At 46.1% G+C, this 14,737-nt stretch overlaps 1 protein-coding gene across 1 annotated transcript; it reads left to right on the forward strand.

Moving 5' to 3' along the window:
• Positions 1-311: 311 nt before the first annotated feature.
• On the forward strand, positions 312-14,256 carry HYOU1 (hypoxia up-regulated 1). Its single transcript, XM_015883983.3, has 24 exons — positions 312-448; positions 574-667; positions 2,151-2,229; positions 2,365-2,519; positions 2,614-2,690; positions 2,814-2,995; positions 3,591-3,706; positions 4,503-4,686; positions 4,912-5,046; positions 5,962-6,044; positions 6,144-6,276; positions 6,602-6,789; positions 6,990-7,128; positions 7,223-7,283; positions 8,036-8,118; positions 8,730-8,924; positions 9,331-9,527; positions 10,131-10,218; positions 10,793-10,915; positions 11,241-11,374; positions 11,738-11,822; positions 12,242-12,494; positions 13,141-13,224; positions 13,662-14,256. Exons 1-24 carry the CDS (start codon positions 361-363, stop codon positions 13,721-13,723), a joined length of 3,018 nt encoding a protein of 1,005 aa, XP_015739469.2. The 5' UTR covers positions 312-360; the 3' UTR covers positions 13,724-14,256.
• Positions 14,257-14,737: the final 481 nt, after the last annotated feature.

Here is a 14,737-nt window from a genome sequence, read left to right on the forward strand (position 1 = left end):
CTGCGGTGTGACGCGGGGTGGGCGGGGTCCTCCTGCCGCCAGGGGGCGCTCGCGGGCAACGGGCGGCACGCGCCTCTGTTAATGCGGATGCGCATCGCGCCGTCACGCACACTTCCGCCCACCCCTGTGTGCCCGGCCAATCACAGCGCGGCTCCCGCCGTACCGGCTTCCGGCCGTTCCCGACGTGGCCCAATGGGGTCGCGCGGCCCGGCGGCACTGGGCGGGATTGGGCGGGTGTTGCCCGGCGTCGCCGTCCGCGCCAATGAGCTCGCGCCGCGTCCGGGCCGGGGGTTGCGCGAGGCCGCGGGCGCAGAGGCGGGAGGGAGCGGGGCGGGACGGGAACCGGGAGCCGGGACCGGGATGGCCGGGAGCGCGGAGCGGGCACCACGCTGGGTGCTGGGCTGGATGCTGCGCTGGGTGCTGCTGGCGTGCTGGGTGCCGCACGCAGGTACTGGGCACTGGGTACCGGGCGGGGGGATGTCGGGGCTGCCGAGCCGGGTTGTGCCGCCCCCGGGCGCTGTGTGGGGCCCAGCCGCTGCTGACCCCTCCCGTGTGTTTCCCGCCGTGCCGCAGAGCCGCTGGCCGTGATGTCTGTGGACATGGGCAGCGAGTCCATGAAGATCGCCATCGTGAAGCCCGGAGTGCCCATGGAAATCGTCCTGAACAAGTAAGCGGCTGGTTAACGACACACCTGGGAGCTGGGTCCGGTGGGTCCGGATCACAGGGACTGGAAGTTTGGGAGCTCAAATAATCCTGTTTGTGTATCGGAAGAGGAACGTCCCCTTCCATCTAAATAGATACAGATCTAATATCTTACTGCAGTGATTGTGCCTCCTGATGTGGCTGTGGAGCGCTCCTGAGCAGCTCGGCCTTTATCTGAGGGGTACTTAGTCCCACTTGGTGAGGGGGGAAGTGTTAAAAGCAAGCAACGTACAGCCTGAGTTACCCCAGGAGGGGAGTAAACTCTTCAAAAGGGCTGACAATAGCAGGACACGGGGAAATGATTTTAAGTTAAAAGAGGGAAGATTTAGGTTGGATGTTAGGGGGAAGTTCTTTATTAGGAGAGTGGTTAGGCCCTGGAACAGGCTGCACAGGGAGGTTGTGGATGCCCCGTCCTTGGAGGTGTACAAGGCCAGGTTGGACGGGGCCCTGGGCAACCTGATCTAGTAAAGGTGTATGTTTGGTGGCCCTGCCAGGCAGGGGGGTTGGAACTACATGATCCTTGAGGTCCCTTCCAACCCGGGTCATTCTGTGATTCTGTGAGTAACGTCTTGTGCCACAAACATGAGGATGTAGGATCGTGTTTCTGTGTATAGGGTTAAGAAGCTGGATTATCACTTCTCCATAAGGGAGCACTAAGTCTGTTTTTCTGCACCTGCCACAACCCACAGTCGCTTGAGAAGTGAAAGCAACCCTCCTCTCATTCAGGTGCTACCACAACCTCCAGGCCTCAAGACAATGAGTGGAGAAAATGCAGCTTGGAGAGGATGGACTCTCAGGACCATCCTTGCTTTGTAGCATTATAGGCTCAGACAAATAATAAGTGCATTTTTCATCCTGGAACTTGGCAGGCATTGACAGAAGCTGGTTTGCTTTGCTCACTAGTAGAAGAAAGCGAAAATAAAGCAAGTTTTGTCCATTTATGAAGTAGCATGTTCCTGAAAATGGACTGTGGGTCTTCGCTCTTCAGGGCTTTTTTAGAGGACTGCTGGCACGTTACGAGGCACTCAGAAATTGCTGGCGTGCAAAGGTATTTGTGAGCTTAGTGGACAACTTCGAGCTGTTTAGTAGTTGTTGTAGTGAAATACTCATCCTAGAGCTTTCATGCTGGATTTGTAGCAGAAGTGATACATCCATTCTTAAGTTCTCTCTTCTATGGGAAACACTGTGGTCTGCCCCCCACAGCTTCATTAATTTTAAAGATTTCTGTCCATGTTTCAGTCAAGTTCATTGTAGGGAACTTTAGAAAGTGTGAAAGTTTCAAAGCGTGGAGTTATTGCAGTGCTTTGAGTTAATGGAGCTTATCTTCCTCTTGGTAGGTAGTATCTGAACATCTTGCTGTAGCTTTTCTGAACTGAAAACACTGCCATCTGTCACGGGGATTTCTGTTTTGAGCATTCACGTGTATCACCTGTTTCCTTCCTGTACAGGGAATCACGGAGGAAAACACCTGTAGCTGTTGCTTTGAAAGAGAATGAGCGTCTCTTTGGTGACAGTGCGGTAGGAATGGTAAGAATTCTTGTTACTTATTCTGCCAACTGCAATTCACATACATAGAATGCATGTTCCTGCTCTTTAGAGAGGTTTGTTTGACAATAGCAAAGCCAAGGAAATGCAGTTGGATGATTTCCTTTCTTTCTGTAGTCTATAAAGACCCCCAAGGTGGCATTCAGATACTTTCAAGATCTGCTGGGTAAGCAAATAGATAACCCTCAAGTGGCGCTGTACCAGTCCCGATTCCCAGAACATGAACTGATGAAGGACGAGAAGAGACAGACTGTTATCTTCAAGCTGTCACAGTAAGTGACTGCTTCTGGTTCCTGATGGGTAGGGCTTCTGCTGTTGGACTTATATAGCTGACTGTATTTACAAACTTCTCTTTCTTTCTTATAGGGCATTACAATATTCTCCTGAGGAGATGCTTGGTATGGTCCTGAACTATTCACGTGGGCTGGCTGAGGAATTTGCAGGTTGGAAGGATTTATCTGTTTCTTAAAGTATCTGCATTGTGTATTGTAGCACTTATGTAGACATTGTTATATTACTGTGTATTTGCATGTGGTTGCTCTAATGGAACAACATGTCTGTTTCAGAGCAGCCCATCAAGGATGCAGTCATCACTGTTCCTGCCTACTTCAACCAGGCAGAGAGGAGAGCGGTGCTGCACGCTGCTCGCATGGCTGACTTAAAGGTTCTGCAGCTGATCAATGACAACACTGCTGTAGCTTTGAACTATGGCGTTTTCAGGAGGAAAGACATCAATGCCACTGCACAGGTAGGTGTAGCTGGGAGATGCAGAGTACCACACAAGTGTGTGCATCCAGGAAGAGAGTGCTACAGAGGGAAAAGTCAAAATACCCTAACAGTGAGGAAATAGACCTGCTAGAGAAAGCTAGTTTTCTCTGTTTTCCTTTGTTCATCAATGAGATGAAGAGATAAAACTCTCTGTGAATGGGTTAGAGCCTTAGAGACCACACAGCTTCTGTGGTGAAGGCCAAGTGGGTAGAAGTTCACATCTTGTAAACCTGTTTGTTCCTTGCCCATCACCTGGTGGGGAATAACATCAGGTTTTGGAAGGCTGACTGAACTAGTTGATCTTGCTGAGGTTTAAGAAACTTTCAAAGAAACTTTGTCTTCCAATTTACAGAATGAGTGAAAAAGCTTTCTTGTCTACTGGTATCAGATATGATCCTGAATGCCTTCTCAGTTTGATTGAAGCACAAGTCCTGCATCTCTGTCATATGGCATAAAGCCAGTCCAGGGAATGGATAAACTTAGTGTATATCAAGCTTGGACAGCTGTGGGTTCTTTCCTTTTTCATGGGGGATACCTAGGTGTTTCTGCTTCACCGTCCCAGCTTCTCTTTTCAGAATATCATGTTTTACGACATGGGAGCTGGAAGCACCGTTTGTACTATTGTTACCTATCAGACAGTGAAAACTAAGGACTCGGGAACCCAACCTCAGTTGCAGATCCAGGGCATTGGGTAAGAATTCAACATGAGTCACACAAAACCCGCAGGTCTCAGGAAAGAAATCTTTTGTTTCATGGTCTCTTCTAAAAAAGAATTTCTCAGTGAGACTTCAGGGTGGTAATTTGGATAAGAAAGGGGGAAACAGTTAAGAGTGAGATGGTTACGGTTATTAACCATTCTGATATCGCTGTCTTGTGCAGAAGGTAGCTGAGAACTTGCAGGAGCCCAGGAGGTAACGTTGAAACTTGGCCTATTTCAGACTGATATGCTTTTTTTTTTTTTTCTGTTTTCTAAACAGCTTCAATCCATTTTTGTGTAATTCCATTTCATAGAATCTTACAGATATCCTATACAGAATCTTACATGTCAGTTTGGAAAAAGTGGAATATCCTTCTGAAGAGGAGTGAAAATGCACTGCAATTAAATGTTGCCAAATAAGAAAGGGCAGATTTGCTTTACATACTCAGCTCAGCAGTTTGAACTCTAAAACACAGTACTGTTTCTGAGAAGATACCTAGGACCTGACGCAGTCATTACTTGGCTTCTCAGCTGCTTGATGTGCTTAGAAATAAGGCCTTTATCATAAACATCACAATGTTTGTTGTTCAGTGGCTACTGTGGTGGTGGATCTTGCTTTTCTTGACGTGTAATATGTTCTTTTTGGGCTAATTGTTCCTTTTTTTTTGCAGTCACAGCTGATAGTACATCAGCTATCTTTCACCACTTTCTGCTCTGAAATAATACTTGAGGTCTGTTTGCTTTCAACCTGCCTTAGCTTATTGTATCCCGGTTCTTTTTTTTTGCTCAGGTATGACCGGACTCTTGGAGGTTTAGAGATGGAGCTTCGTCTCCGAGATTATTTGGCAAAGCTGTTTAATGATCAGCACCCCTCGAAGGACGTCCGAAAGAATCCCCGGGCCATGGCCAAACTGCTGAAGGAGGCCAACCGCCTGAAAACTGTCCTGAGTGCAAATGCTGACCACATGGCACAGGTGGGACGGGTTGCAGAATTCCCTTGCAGGGGTTTGAGAGAAGCAGCCTGTTAATAACTGTGTTCCATCCTTTCATAACAGCAGTTACGGGGTTCAGGTGGAATGCTGTTATGTCCTGGGTGCAGTAATAACACTGGAATGTTTTTGCATATTAGGCAAATGAGGCAGAGATTCTGGTTGTAGAATGCTGTGAAAATGTAATCCTTATCTTTCTTTACGGGGCAGATTGAGGGGCTGCTGGATGACATTGACTTCAAAGCCAAAGTCTCAAGGCAAGAATTTGAGGATTTGTGCTCTGACTTGTTCCAGCGAGTCCCAGGACCTGTGCAGCAGGCTTTGAGCAGCGCGGAGATGAACATGGTATGTTTAGGAATGCATTAGGAAGTCAGAAGGCTTCTGTTGATAGAGCTGTTGTCTCTTGATTAAAGCCCCAATGGCTGTGGCAAGGCATTAGCACTGCTAAGAGGTACAGATGCCTGCTGTTGTGGAAGGGGGAGTGGTGTTGGTGCTGCAGAAGTTACTTTTTGCACTGTCAAGTGGGAGTCTGTCATGGCTGTCTGCACTTTCCACCTGAAACAAGGTAGCTGAAGGGTTGATTTGTTTCTGTTGCTAAATCTGCACTGTTGGGGTGTAGGTTTTAAAAGCTGCTCTTTCACTGTTCTGTCTGGGGTGCTGGTTCCGGTCTCTTCTGCAGTTTTATCTTAAAATGGCATGGAAGCTGTCTTACTGCTGTCCAAGTCTCTCCTTTGGGCATTCCCTTTAGAAGCCCTTTTGCTGACTGTAGTCAAACCAAATGTGATGCAGTCCTTTGAAGAAACTTACTATACTATTAAATATTCACATTTCAGCATGCCAGGATGCTCTTGAGCATCATTTGGCTCTGATATTCAGAGCAACACACTGATCCCCCTCTTAAGAGGCCGTGGTTTTGTCTTTTCTGGTCCATTTTGCCCTGTGAGTCATTGGTCCGATGGTGCAAACTGTAGTCTGTTTAACTGATTCTGATCAAAGTTCCACGTTTCAGGTGACTGAGCAGTGGCTATATCAGACCTTTTTGATAGACCTGATTCCAGATTCCTGTTGCTGGCATGGCTCTTGTCAGTGCCTGAGAAGTCCCAGACTGACTGACCTGCACTGGGACTGCAGCATGTAGCATGATTACTCTCAAAGCACCACATCAATGTGTGGTGATTAGGGAAGGAGCATAAGGAAACCCTGAACTTAGCTCTCCAAAATTGCTTTCTCAAAGATAAGGTGACTGTTTCCAATCCCTAGGATGGAATTGACCAGGTGATTCTAGTTGGCGGTGCCACACGGGTCCCCAAAGTGCAGGAAGTTTTGCTGAAAGCTGTGGGCAAGTGAGTATGTGAGGCCCCCTTCTAGTATGTTTCCTATTGACAAACTGCTGCATGTGGCAGTGGCAGCAAAGCTCATGTCTCTTGCTTTTCACTTCACAGGGAGGAACTAGGCAAGAATATCAATGCTGATGAGGCTGCTGCCATGGGTGCAGTCTACCAGGCAGCTGCTCTGAGCAAAGCCTTTAAGGTGAAGCCTTTCATGGTTCGAGATGCAGCCATGTTTCCAATCCAGGTAATCCTTTGTTCACTTTTCGTGCATGGTGTAGGTAAATGGGCTGTGTTGGGAGGAGTGTTTCAGGTGACCTGTTGGATGTTTTTAGGAGGTAAAGAAGTTAAGCAGATTTTTCTGACAATCTTAAAACAGAAGAGAGTATTCAGTAATATGGAAAGCATTTATCCAATGAGTCAAACAAGTAGAAACACGTGTTGAAAAACGCTTATGTATCCCCCAACATTTATGTGAAGTAAAACATCCTAATGCTGTTGTAAGCCTCTAATGTAAGACACTGTAAAGGAAGTTTGTAGTTGTGGTATCTTATTTTATATTTGTGATATAGGTGGAGTTTACTCGTGAAGTTGAGGAAGATGATAAATCCAAGAGTTTAAAGCATAACAAGAGGATTTTATTCCAGCGCATGGCACCTTATCCACAGCGTAAAGTGATCACTTTCAACCGCTACACAGATGACTTTGAGTTCTATGTCAACTATGGAGATCTGTCTTTCCTGAACCAGGATGACTTGCGGTGAGTCAAGGCAGCACCTGAGCAGACAACTCCATGATGGTGTAGTGTGCCCAGCCTATGAATGGGGCTGGCCATCTAAAAGCAAACCAAACAACTGCTGTTCCTTACTCTGTGCGGTTGTCCATCACTGTGAGTGTGAGAAGTGATTGACTGTTCTGCAGCTGAAGTTCAATCATTTTCTGCTTTGTCTCTATCATCAGAATTTTTGGGTCTTTGAATCTCACTACCGTGAGACTAAAGGGAGTTGGAGAGAGTTTTAAGAAGCACTCAGATTATGAGTCCAAAGGCATCAAAGCTCACTTCAATATGGATGAGAGCGGAGTGCTAAGTCTTGACCGGGTAAGCGCTGCCCTGTGTGTTTTCCCCAGTTTTGTTCCTGTCTATGGCAGTGAAGGTCCCTGCTTAAAACTAATCCTGTACTCACTTCTCCAAGGTGGAATCTGTGTTTGAGACCTTAGTGGAAGACAAGCTGGAGGAGGAGTCAACACTGACAAGTAAGTGCTGCACCTTGGTATTCATGCTGACCGTTGTTTTACCAGCAGTGGCTGGGTTTATTGCGAGCATTCTGTTTACCTGAGCACAGCAAGCATGGTGTGTGTGGGAGACAAAGGAAGATAAGGAGTTAACCGTAGCCTCCAATTGTATGTACAGCTTCACCAAACTTAAAAGCCCTTTGCAGGTGTCTTCTGGGTGCTGCAAAGAGGTCTGAGATGTCATCTCCTCCTTATGGTGACTGACATGCATTGCAACTTGAAAAATAGGTGTTCTCTTCTTATTCATCTGCAGTTGATCATTTCAGAAAGCCTGTCCAGAAAGCAAGTCCTGCATTCACAGCCTACATTGCTCTCTCGTCTATTTGAGATACTCTGATCTTTGCTTTGAGCTCTCTAGATTTTAGTGCAAGTTCATAAATTATCACATAAGGAGAAGTTGGAAATGTGCACGTTTGGGGGTGAAGGAGAGATGCAGGGAGGGTTGATGCAGCACAGGCTGAAACTTGGAGCTTTTTAGCTGAAGTTACAAATCTCAGGTCGTACTCCTGCAGAGGTGGAGGCCCAACTTCTCAGAGCATACAGAACCATAAAATTAAGTCAGGAAAGAATGAGCTTCTGTGGTGTATATAGCAAAGCAGCTGGGCAGCTCCTTGGTGGTAATCACAACTGGGAGGAGAACTGAGTGCTGAAGATGGCTGTGTCATCCTCCTTTGGAGCCACTATATTCTGTATTTTTTGTCTCCTGTTGACAGAACTTGGTAACACCATCTCAAGCCTGTTTGGGGGTGGTGGCCATACACCAGAGGCTGGAGAGAACCTGACAGACTCGGTGCAGGTGAGTCACCTGGGCAAAGCGCCCTGATGGTTAGGGGCTGGAGAGCCCCTAGGTCTTGCTGCAGCTGCTAAAGAGGCAGCAATTCATGTGAGCAGGATTAAGGGTAACTGGCAGAGCATCAATCAATCTGTATATTTCAGGAAGTGCAATATTCTTCCAAGTTTGGCCATGCATTTAAAGAAACCTGTGGGGTTTTTTGCTGGCAAGTCCAGAAATGGTGGACTAACTTTAAAGAATTTGTTTCTGTAAAAGTCTCTAATTTCTAAACTGTTCTGGTGGCATACAAATATGTTTCTGCCTGTGCATTGTTAGTGCAGGTCTACCAGGCTCCTTGCATCCTGTTGGGCCACATAAGCACAACTGCAGTTACTCTGGCTGTACTGATCCAGTTTCCTTCCAATGAGATGAAAGTTCTGTGCTGTGGAAGCATGAATTATCTGTTTATCTGTATTCTGGCTCTAGCCCACCTAGAGCATTCCCTCACCAATGGCTGCAGTCACTGTGAATGCTTTGTTTATGCAGAGAAGTTTCTGTTCTATGAAACATCTGCATGGAATTTCTACTTAAAAAACACTCTCTTGGTTTCCTCTTTACTCGCCTTTTCTCACCAGGAAGAAGAAGAAAGCCTAGCAGAAGCAGCTAAAGAAGAGCAGGGGGTGAAACAAGGCCAGAAGAGTAGTGCAGAAGATGCTGGTGAAGAGCAGGGACAGGAGAAACAGCAGTCACCACCTCCAGATCAGGCAGAGGCTGTCCCTCCTAAAGAAGAGTCTCAGAAAAATGAAGAAGGCGAGAAATCAGAGGCTCAGGTAAGTGTCATTTTGAAGGAATGGGACTGAGATTTTGGTGTTTGAGTAGTATGTAAAATAGCAAATACAATTCTTACAGTCTTGAAATGCTCTGTGGCATTCTTTTTTCCTTGCAAATGCCCTGCCTTGCAAAAAGTTGTTTGGTTTGTCTTCAGTTGCAGTCAGTTCATTTTCTCCCTTCTACACAAGCCTCTCTTTGAACACTCAGAAAGAATAAAGGACAGTGTCTTCTCTGCATACGGAACTCCACACCTTTCCAGTTTTGTTGTGCAGAAATGCCTGAGTTTTATTGACCAGTCTTGGGTATCCAGGTTCTTCAGATTCAGCTTCATTAAAATGTTCTTCAGACTATTTGGAATACAATGCAAATCTGTCCTCTTGACTGAAAATTCATTGTCTGTTATAGGATCCTAAAGAAGAGAGAGAAACTGTGAAAGAGGAAGAGCTTTCCAAAAGTTCTGGTACAGATGCTGCCAAAGCAGAGGAAGAAAAAAAAATCAAAGCACCCAAGAAGCAGAAAGTTGTCCATGAGATCACGATGGAACTGGATGTAAATGATGTGCCTGACCTGCTGGAGGATGAACTGAAGAGCTCAATGAAAAAGTGCGTTTTAAATGTCTCTCTTTGGTTAAAGTTCTAATGAAGGAAATTAGTTGCTTTGGGACCAGACAAAGAGAAGGCTTCAAAAAAAAAGATTTTCCCTGAATTTTGTTCCCTCTGCAAGAGTGGTACCTTTTCTACTCCCTTAAACTGATGCTCTTTGAGTGAAAATTGGGCTTCATAGCCTGAAGCAGCCATCTGGTTTTGGATTAGCTTTGTGTCTTTGGCAACTGCTTGATGTGAATCAGAGGAAAATACTTCTAAAGTAGATGTTGGTAACTTTGTTGTGTGGGTGTGCTGGGACTGCAGCAATCTGCCTATAGGTGGCTCTCAATCTAACAGATCTCGGAGGTAGAGGAAATTGCTGCAGCCAGAGAAGCATTTCTGATTTTAAATAGTCAGTGCTCTGAGTTTGGTAAAGAGTTGGACTTACAATTCTCTGCTCTTTATTGTTTTTCCACTGTCACCTTCTTCTCCTAGAAATGGAGGATTGAAGGAGTGGGAATTGCTCACATGGTGCATCTGTGTGCAGGTTCAGATGTGTATGATATGGTACTCAGCTAAAAGTATTTGCTGCCTTCACTTTCTGCCCTGTTCACTTGCTAGGCTCCAAGATTTGACAGTCAGAGATCTGGAGAAACAGGAAAGAGAAAAATCAGCCAACAGCTTGGAGTCGTTCATCTTTGAGACCCAGGTAAGAGGAACATTTAGGAATGGGAATTTCTGGAACATTGGTAGAAGTTGCTTGTGTAGCTTGGCTGATTTGGATCTTCTCTGAACTGATGAGAAGAGCTCAGCTCTCTTCCTTCAGTTGCTTTCTCTGCTAACAATAGGCCTACTGAGCACACGGAGTTGAGAGGTTTCTTCAGCACAGAATCATGACTTCACTTCAGTGTTTCCAACATGTTAAATCTGGGTCTCCAGTATCTCATTTCTATGCTTGTATGTATGTTTTGGATCAGTTGCACTCAGGCTGGAAAGAAGCTACAGCTTCTCAGGGACTGTTGTACAAAAGAAGCAAATAGCAACAGCCTTATCATGTATCTGACAACCCCCACTGCCTGCCCATCCCTCCTGTATGTCCATCCTGCACCTTGTAATGCTGTGAGCAGGAGCTCAGATATGGTAGGCTTGAAAGAGAATCTCTAGTCAGTGAGTGCAGCACTCTTGGAGATCAGGGTCCAGTACAATTAGAAGCAGGTGATGTGGCTGTTTTTCCTTCCATGGTCAGTGGTATTTAAAGGACATCTTCGCTTTGATCCTTACAGGACAAGCTTTACCAAGAAGAGTACCTGTTTGTCTCAACAGAGCAGGAGAGAGAAGAAATTTCCAAAAAGCTCAGTGAAGCTTCAAACTGGATGGAGGAGGAAGGCTATGCAGCTGCAACAAAGGTATTGCAGTTAGGATACCAGCCTGCTACAACTGACACAGAAATAACCACGTGGGCTGATAGATCCAACTTGATCCTTTCTAATCTTGTTCTTGAAAGCGTCTTGCTTCTCACTGCATTATGCATGGACAATAACGTGCATTAGTTCTTCCAGTCATAGCTTCATGAATTATTCTGAGCAGCCTCATCAGTAACCTGTTGATTTAACATATTTTTACTATATGAAAATAGTGTACTTGATAGAGAACAACACAGCTGTAATTGTAACTTCCGGATCTGGCACTGGGCAAGCTAATTGTCTCCTTCCTGCTCTCCTCCATTTACAGGAGCTGAAAGACAAGCTTGCAGAGCTGAAGAAGCTCTGTAGGAACCTCTTCTTCCGTGTTGAAGAAAGGAGGAAATGGCCAGAACGGCTGGCTGCCCTGGAGAGTCTGCTTAACCACTCAAACATCTTCCTCAAGTAAGACAAGCTGCTAGGAAGCAGAGCTGTGCAGCTGATACTGTAAGAGATGCACACAGAATGTGACCAGATGAAATGTTCTCTGAAAGTCACTGATGCCTGTGAGGAGATGTGGCCAAAATTCAGCTTCCCTAGGGCTTATTTCTGCAGGCTGTATTAACAGAAGCTTGCAAATTCTGTTCAAAATGGAAAGAGAAGCGTCCAGTGCTATATGCACCACTTCAAAGCAGAGTTTTTATTCTTTGTCCTATGGCCTCACCTTGTTGCAATGGCTCTGTTTGCTGGCCTTGTTTCCCATTTCTAGCACCGTCTGTTCATGGTCTGTTTGGCTAAAGAAAATAAAACTTTCTTCTTAACTTTAAGGGGAGCCCGAATGATCCCGGAGTCTGACCAGATATTCACAGAAGTGGAACTGGGTACACTGGAAAAAGCAATCAATGAAACAATGGTAATGAAGGAGGCAGTGATGGGGCTGGTTGGGTTGTGCTGCTTGTTCTAAGTAACATTGTGCTTTCACTCCAGGTTGGGGAACAGCCTTGTATCAGTGGTACCAGAAACCTTGTGTGCTTCAGTGTTTTCTAATCTCTCTGTGACCTCAGAAAGCTGTGGGGCATAATAGTTTTTGTGGACAGTTATCTCCAGGCGTGGTGGCACAGCCCATCATCTGGCTACATGTAGTTCTCCACTGGGCTTTGAGAGTTTCTTTTTGCCTTCTGTCTGGGTAACTAAAACTAGTTGAGAGGAGCCGTGTTACCCTGAGTGACATTAGAAGGCTCAGGAGCAATGGATTTTGAGTATCACTCTGTGTGATACAGAGTGATTCCTGGAGCTAAGAAGTATCCAAAAATTACTTTTCCCATCCCACAGGTATGGAAAAATGAAACACTGGCAGAACAGAATAAACTGTCTCCTGCTGAGAAACCTGTCCTGCTGTCCAAAGATATAGAGCTGAAGATAGCAGGCCTGGACAGGGAAGTGCAGTATCTCCTGAACAAGGCCAAGTTTGCAAAACCAAAACCCAAAAAGGAGAAGAATGACACAAAATCTGATTCAGGCAAGAATGCTACAGCAACCTCTGAGAGTGAGAACACTATCCCTCCCACGGAGGGGAAGCAAGAAGGTAAGGAGCAGTTGGGGACTATGGCCTAAGTATTATACAATTACTATGCAGTAACACTTATTAAAGGCAAAAGAAAATGAGTTAGATGAAGGATCAAATGATCCTCCTAGTTCCCATCTGAAACCCTGTATTTCCTGGGGTGTGTTGGCTATATCCTCTATAAGAAAGATAAGTTGTTAGTTGCTTTCTGGATGTCTAGAACAAGTATTCACAGTTGTGTCAAGGAATAAATAGATGTAATAGATAATAGTATTAGGGAATACTCATTAAAAAATAATCATCATCATAATTAAGACTTGGTGTTTTCTTAAGTTCTTTGAGATCCTCAAATTCTGAGTGTTCTGTTGCTCTTAGATATAGACTGCTACTTCTCAGCACAGTTCCTCTTGCCTAAGACAATGTACTTGTAGTCACAGCCCCTAAGGCAGCTGCTGTGTGCACTAAGTGGATCTCCAGGACTTAAAGCCTGGCAGACAGAGGCAGTGAGAAGGTGCAGTTCTCTTCTCTTCTGATTGTCATAAAGAGATTCACTGCCAAATTGCAGTACTGCAGTGACCTGCTGAGATACCACTGCTGGTCACCTCATCTCCTTGCCTCTAGTCTCTGTAGTTTCACTACTTGCTGTTTCTTTCTGCTTGAAATACAGAGAAACCTGAGGATATCAGTCCAGCCAAGGAACCCCCGACGGCTGAGAAAGTACAGATAGGTGATGAGCCAGGATCAGACTCCGGTGAGTACGTTTGAGTTGTGGTCTGGAACTGGGGGGCTGTGAGTGCAGGTGTTTTGTCTTCATGTTTTCGATGTAGGAGGTTGAGATGTGGTGGAACTTCAGGGTTATGGAGTAGTTCAGATGAAAATCTTCGGTTCCTTACTGCCTTTGTGACAGTGGTTTATAGCAGTTTATAGCCAGACCTTTTGCTGTAAGCTTGTCTTTGTCAAAGCACTTAAGGAACTGATATGCAGGTGTGTGATAAGACCAGTTTTCAACAGGCGGGGATGGGGGGGGGGGGGGTGATGTGTTGAGCTTTCTGCAGCCGAATATCAGTTGTGGGAGCATTCCTTTGGCTTATGTCCCACAGATCAAAAGTTTAATGGAATGGTTAATGAATATCAGTGACTTTTGATACTGCACTGTGTGCTGTAACGATGTTTAACTTAATTACACAGGGTCCAACAAAGAGAAGAAAGCAGAAGCTGGAGGAGAAAGCAGGAAAAACGATGAGTTGTAACACCCCCCTGCAAGTCCCTCTGCTGTCAACATCTATTTATTTCATCGTTACCTTCTTGTTTTTATAACGGACTGGGTTAGTTATGATGTAAATGGAACACAACAAACAGTCTGAAACCACAATGGGATGGAGATGTACATTTTCTTCTTTCCGGGGATTTTGCCGCTACTAACTTAGTGAATTTGGGTTTGTTTGTTTTTTGTTACCTGTTTGGAGGTGGCAGGAATTGTTTGGAGTACTGGAGTCATGACTCTGCTGTAAGGAGGAAGTGAGTTAAGAAACGTTTGAAGCCTTAGGAAGTAAGTTGGGGTGTGTGCAGTCACAGCTCAGCTGGGGAGAGCAGGTTAATGGAAGCTGTTGCTGGGCTGCTGTCAGCGCAGCCCAGACCTTTAACTTAAGGAGTGTGGTTTGATGGGGGGGGGGTTGTTCTTTGAGTTCATGAGGCGGGGGAACAGGAGCGGGGAGGCAGATGAGGCTGAGATATGTCTATTTCCACAGACTGCAATTAAAACCATTTCTATCCACGCTCTGTAGCACAGTCTGAAACGTGTTCATTGAGCGTTTAGTTTCCTCCAGCCAAAAGTTAAAGAACTGCAGGAACCACAGAAGGACAGAGCAGAAAGAAGGACGGCAGTCAGACCGACCATCCCCTGCAATGGACCGAACCGGGCCGTCCCTCTGCTGCCCCGGTGTCCGTGTGCTCGCACTGCTCGGTGTCCCCGGGGCGGCCCTTCGTGTCGCTGCGCATCCCGTGCTGTGCACAAATTAAAGCGACGCTTCCTGCCCGGCTCTTAAGAACAAGCTCTGTTTGCTTTGGACGTTACACCGTGTCGGAGGCCGGGCGGGGGGAAGGGAATGGGATGGAACGGAATGGAATGGAACGGAATGGAATGGAAGGGCCGCACCGCGACCTTCGGCAGCGCCACGCTGTGCGCGGCGGAACGGAACGGAACGGAACGGAACGGAGTGAGGGCGGGGGTGGGAGGCGGAGCGGGGCGGGACTTCCGTGCGGGG

This window comes from Coturnix japonica, chromosome 34 (assembly GCF_054131305.1).
Source record: "Coturnix japonica strain WE chromosome 34, WE-NBRP24, whole genome shotgun sequence".
Lineage (NCBI taxonomy): Eukaryota > Metazoa > Chordata > Aves > Galliformes > Phasianidae > Coturnix > Coturnix japonica.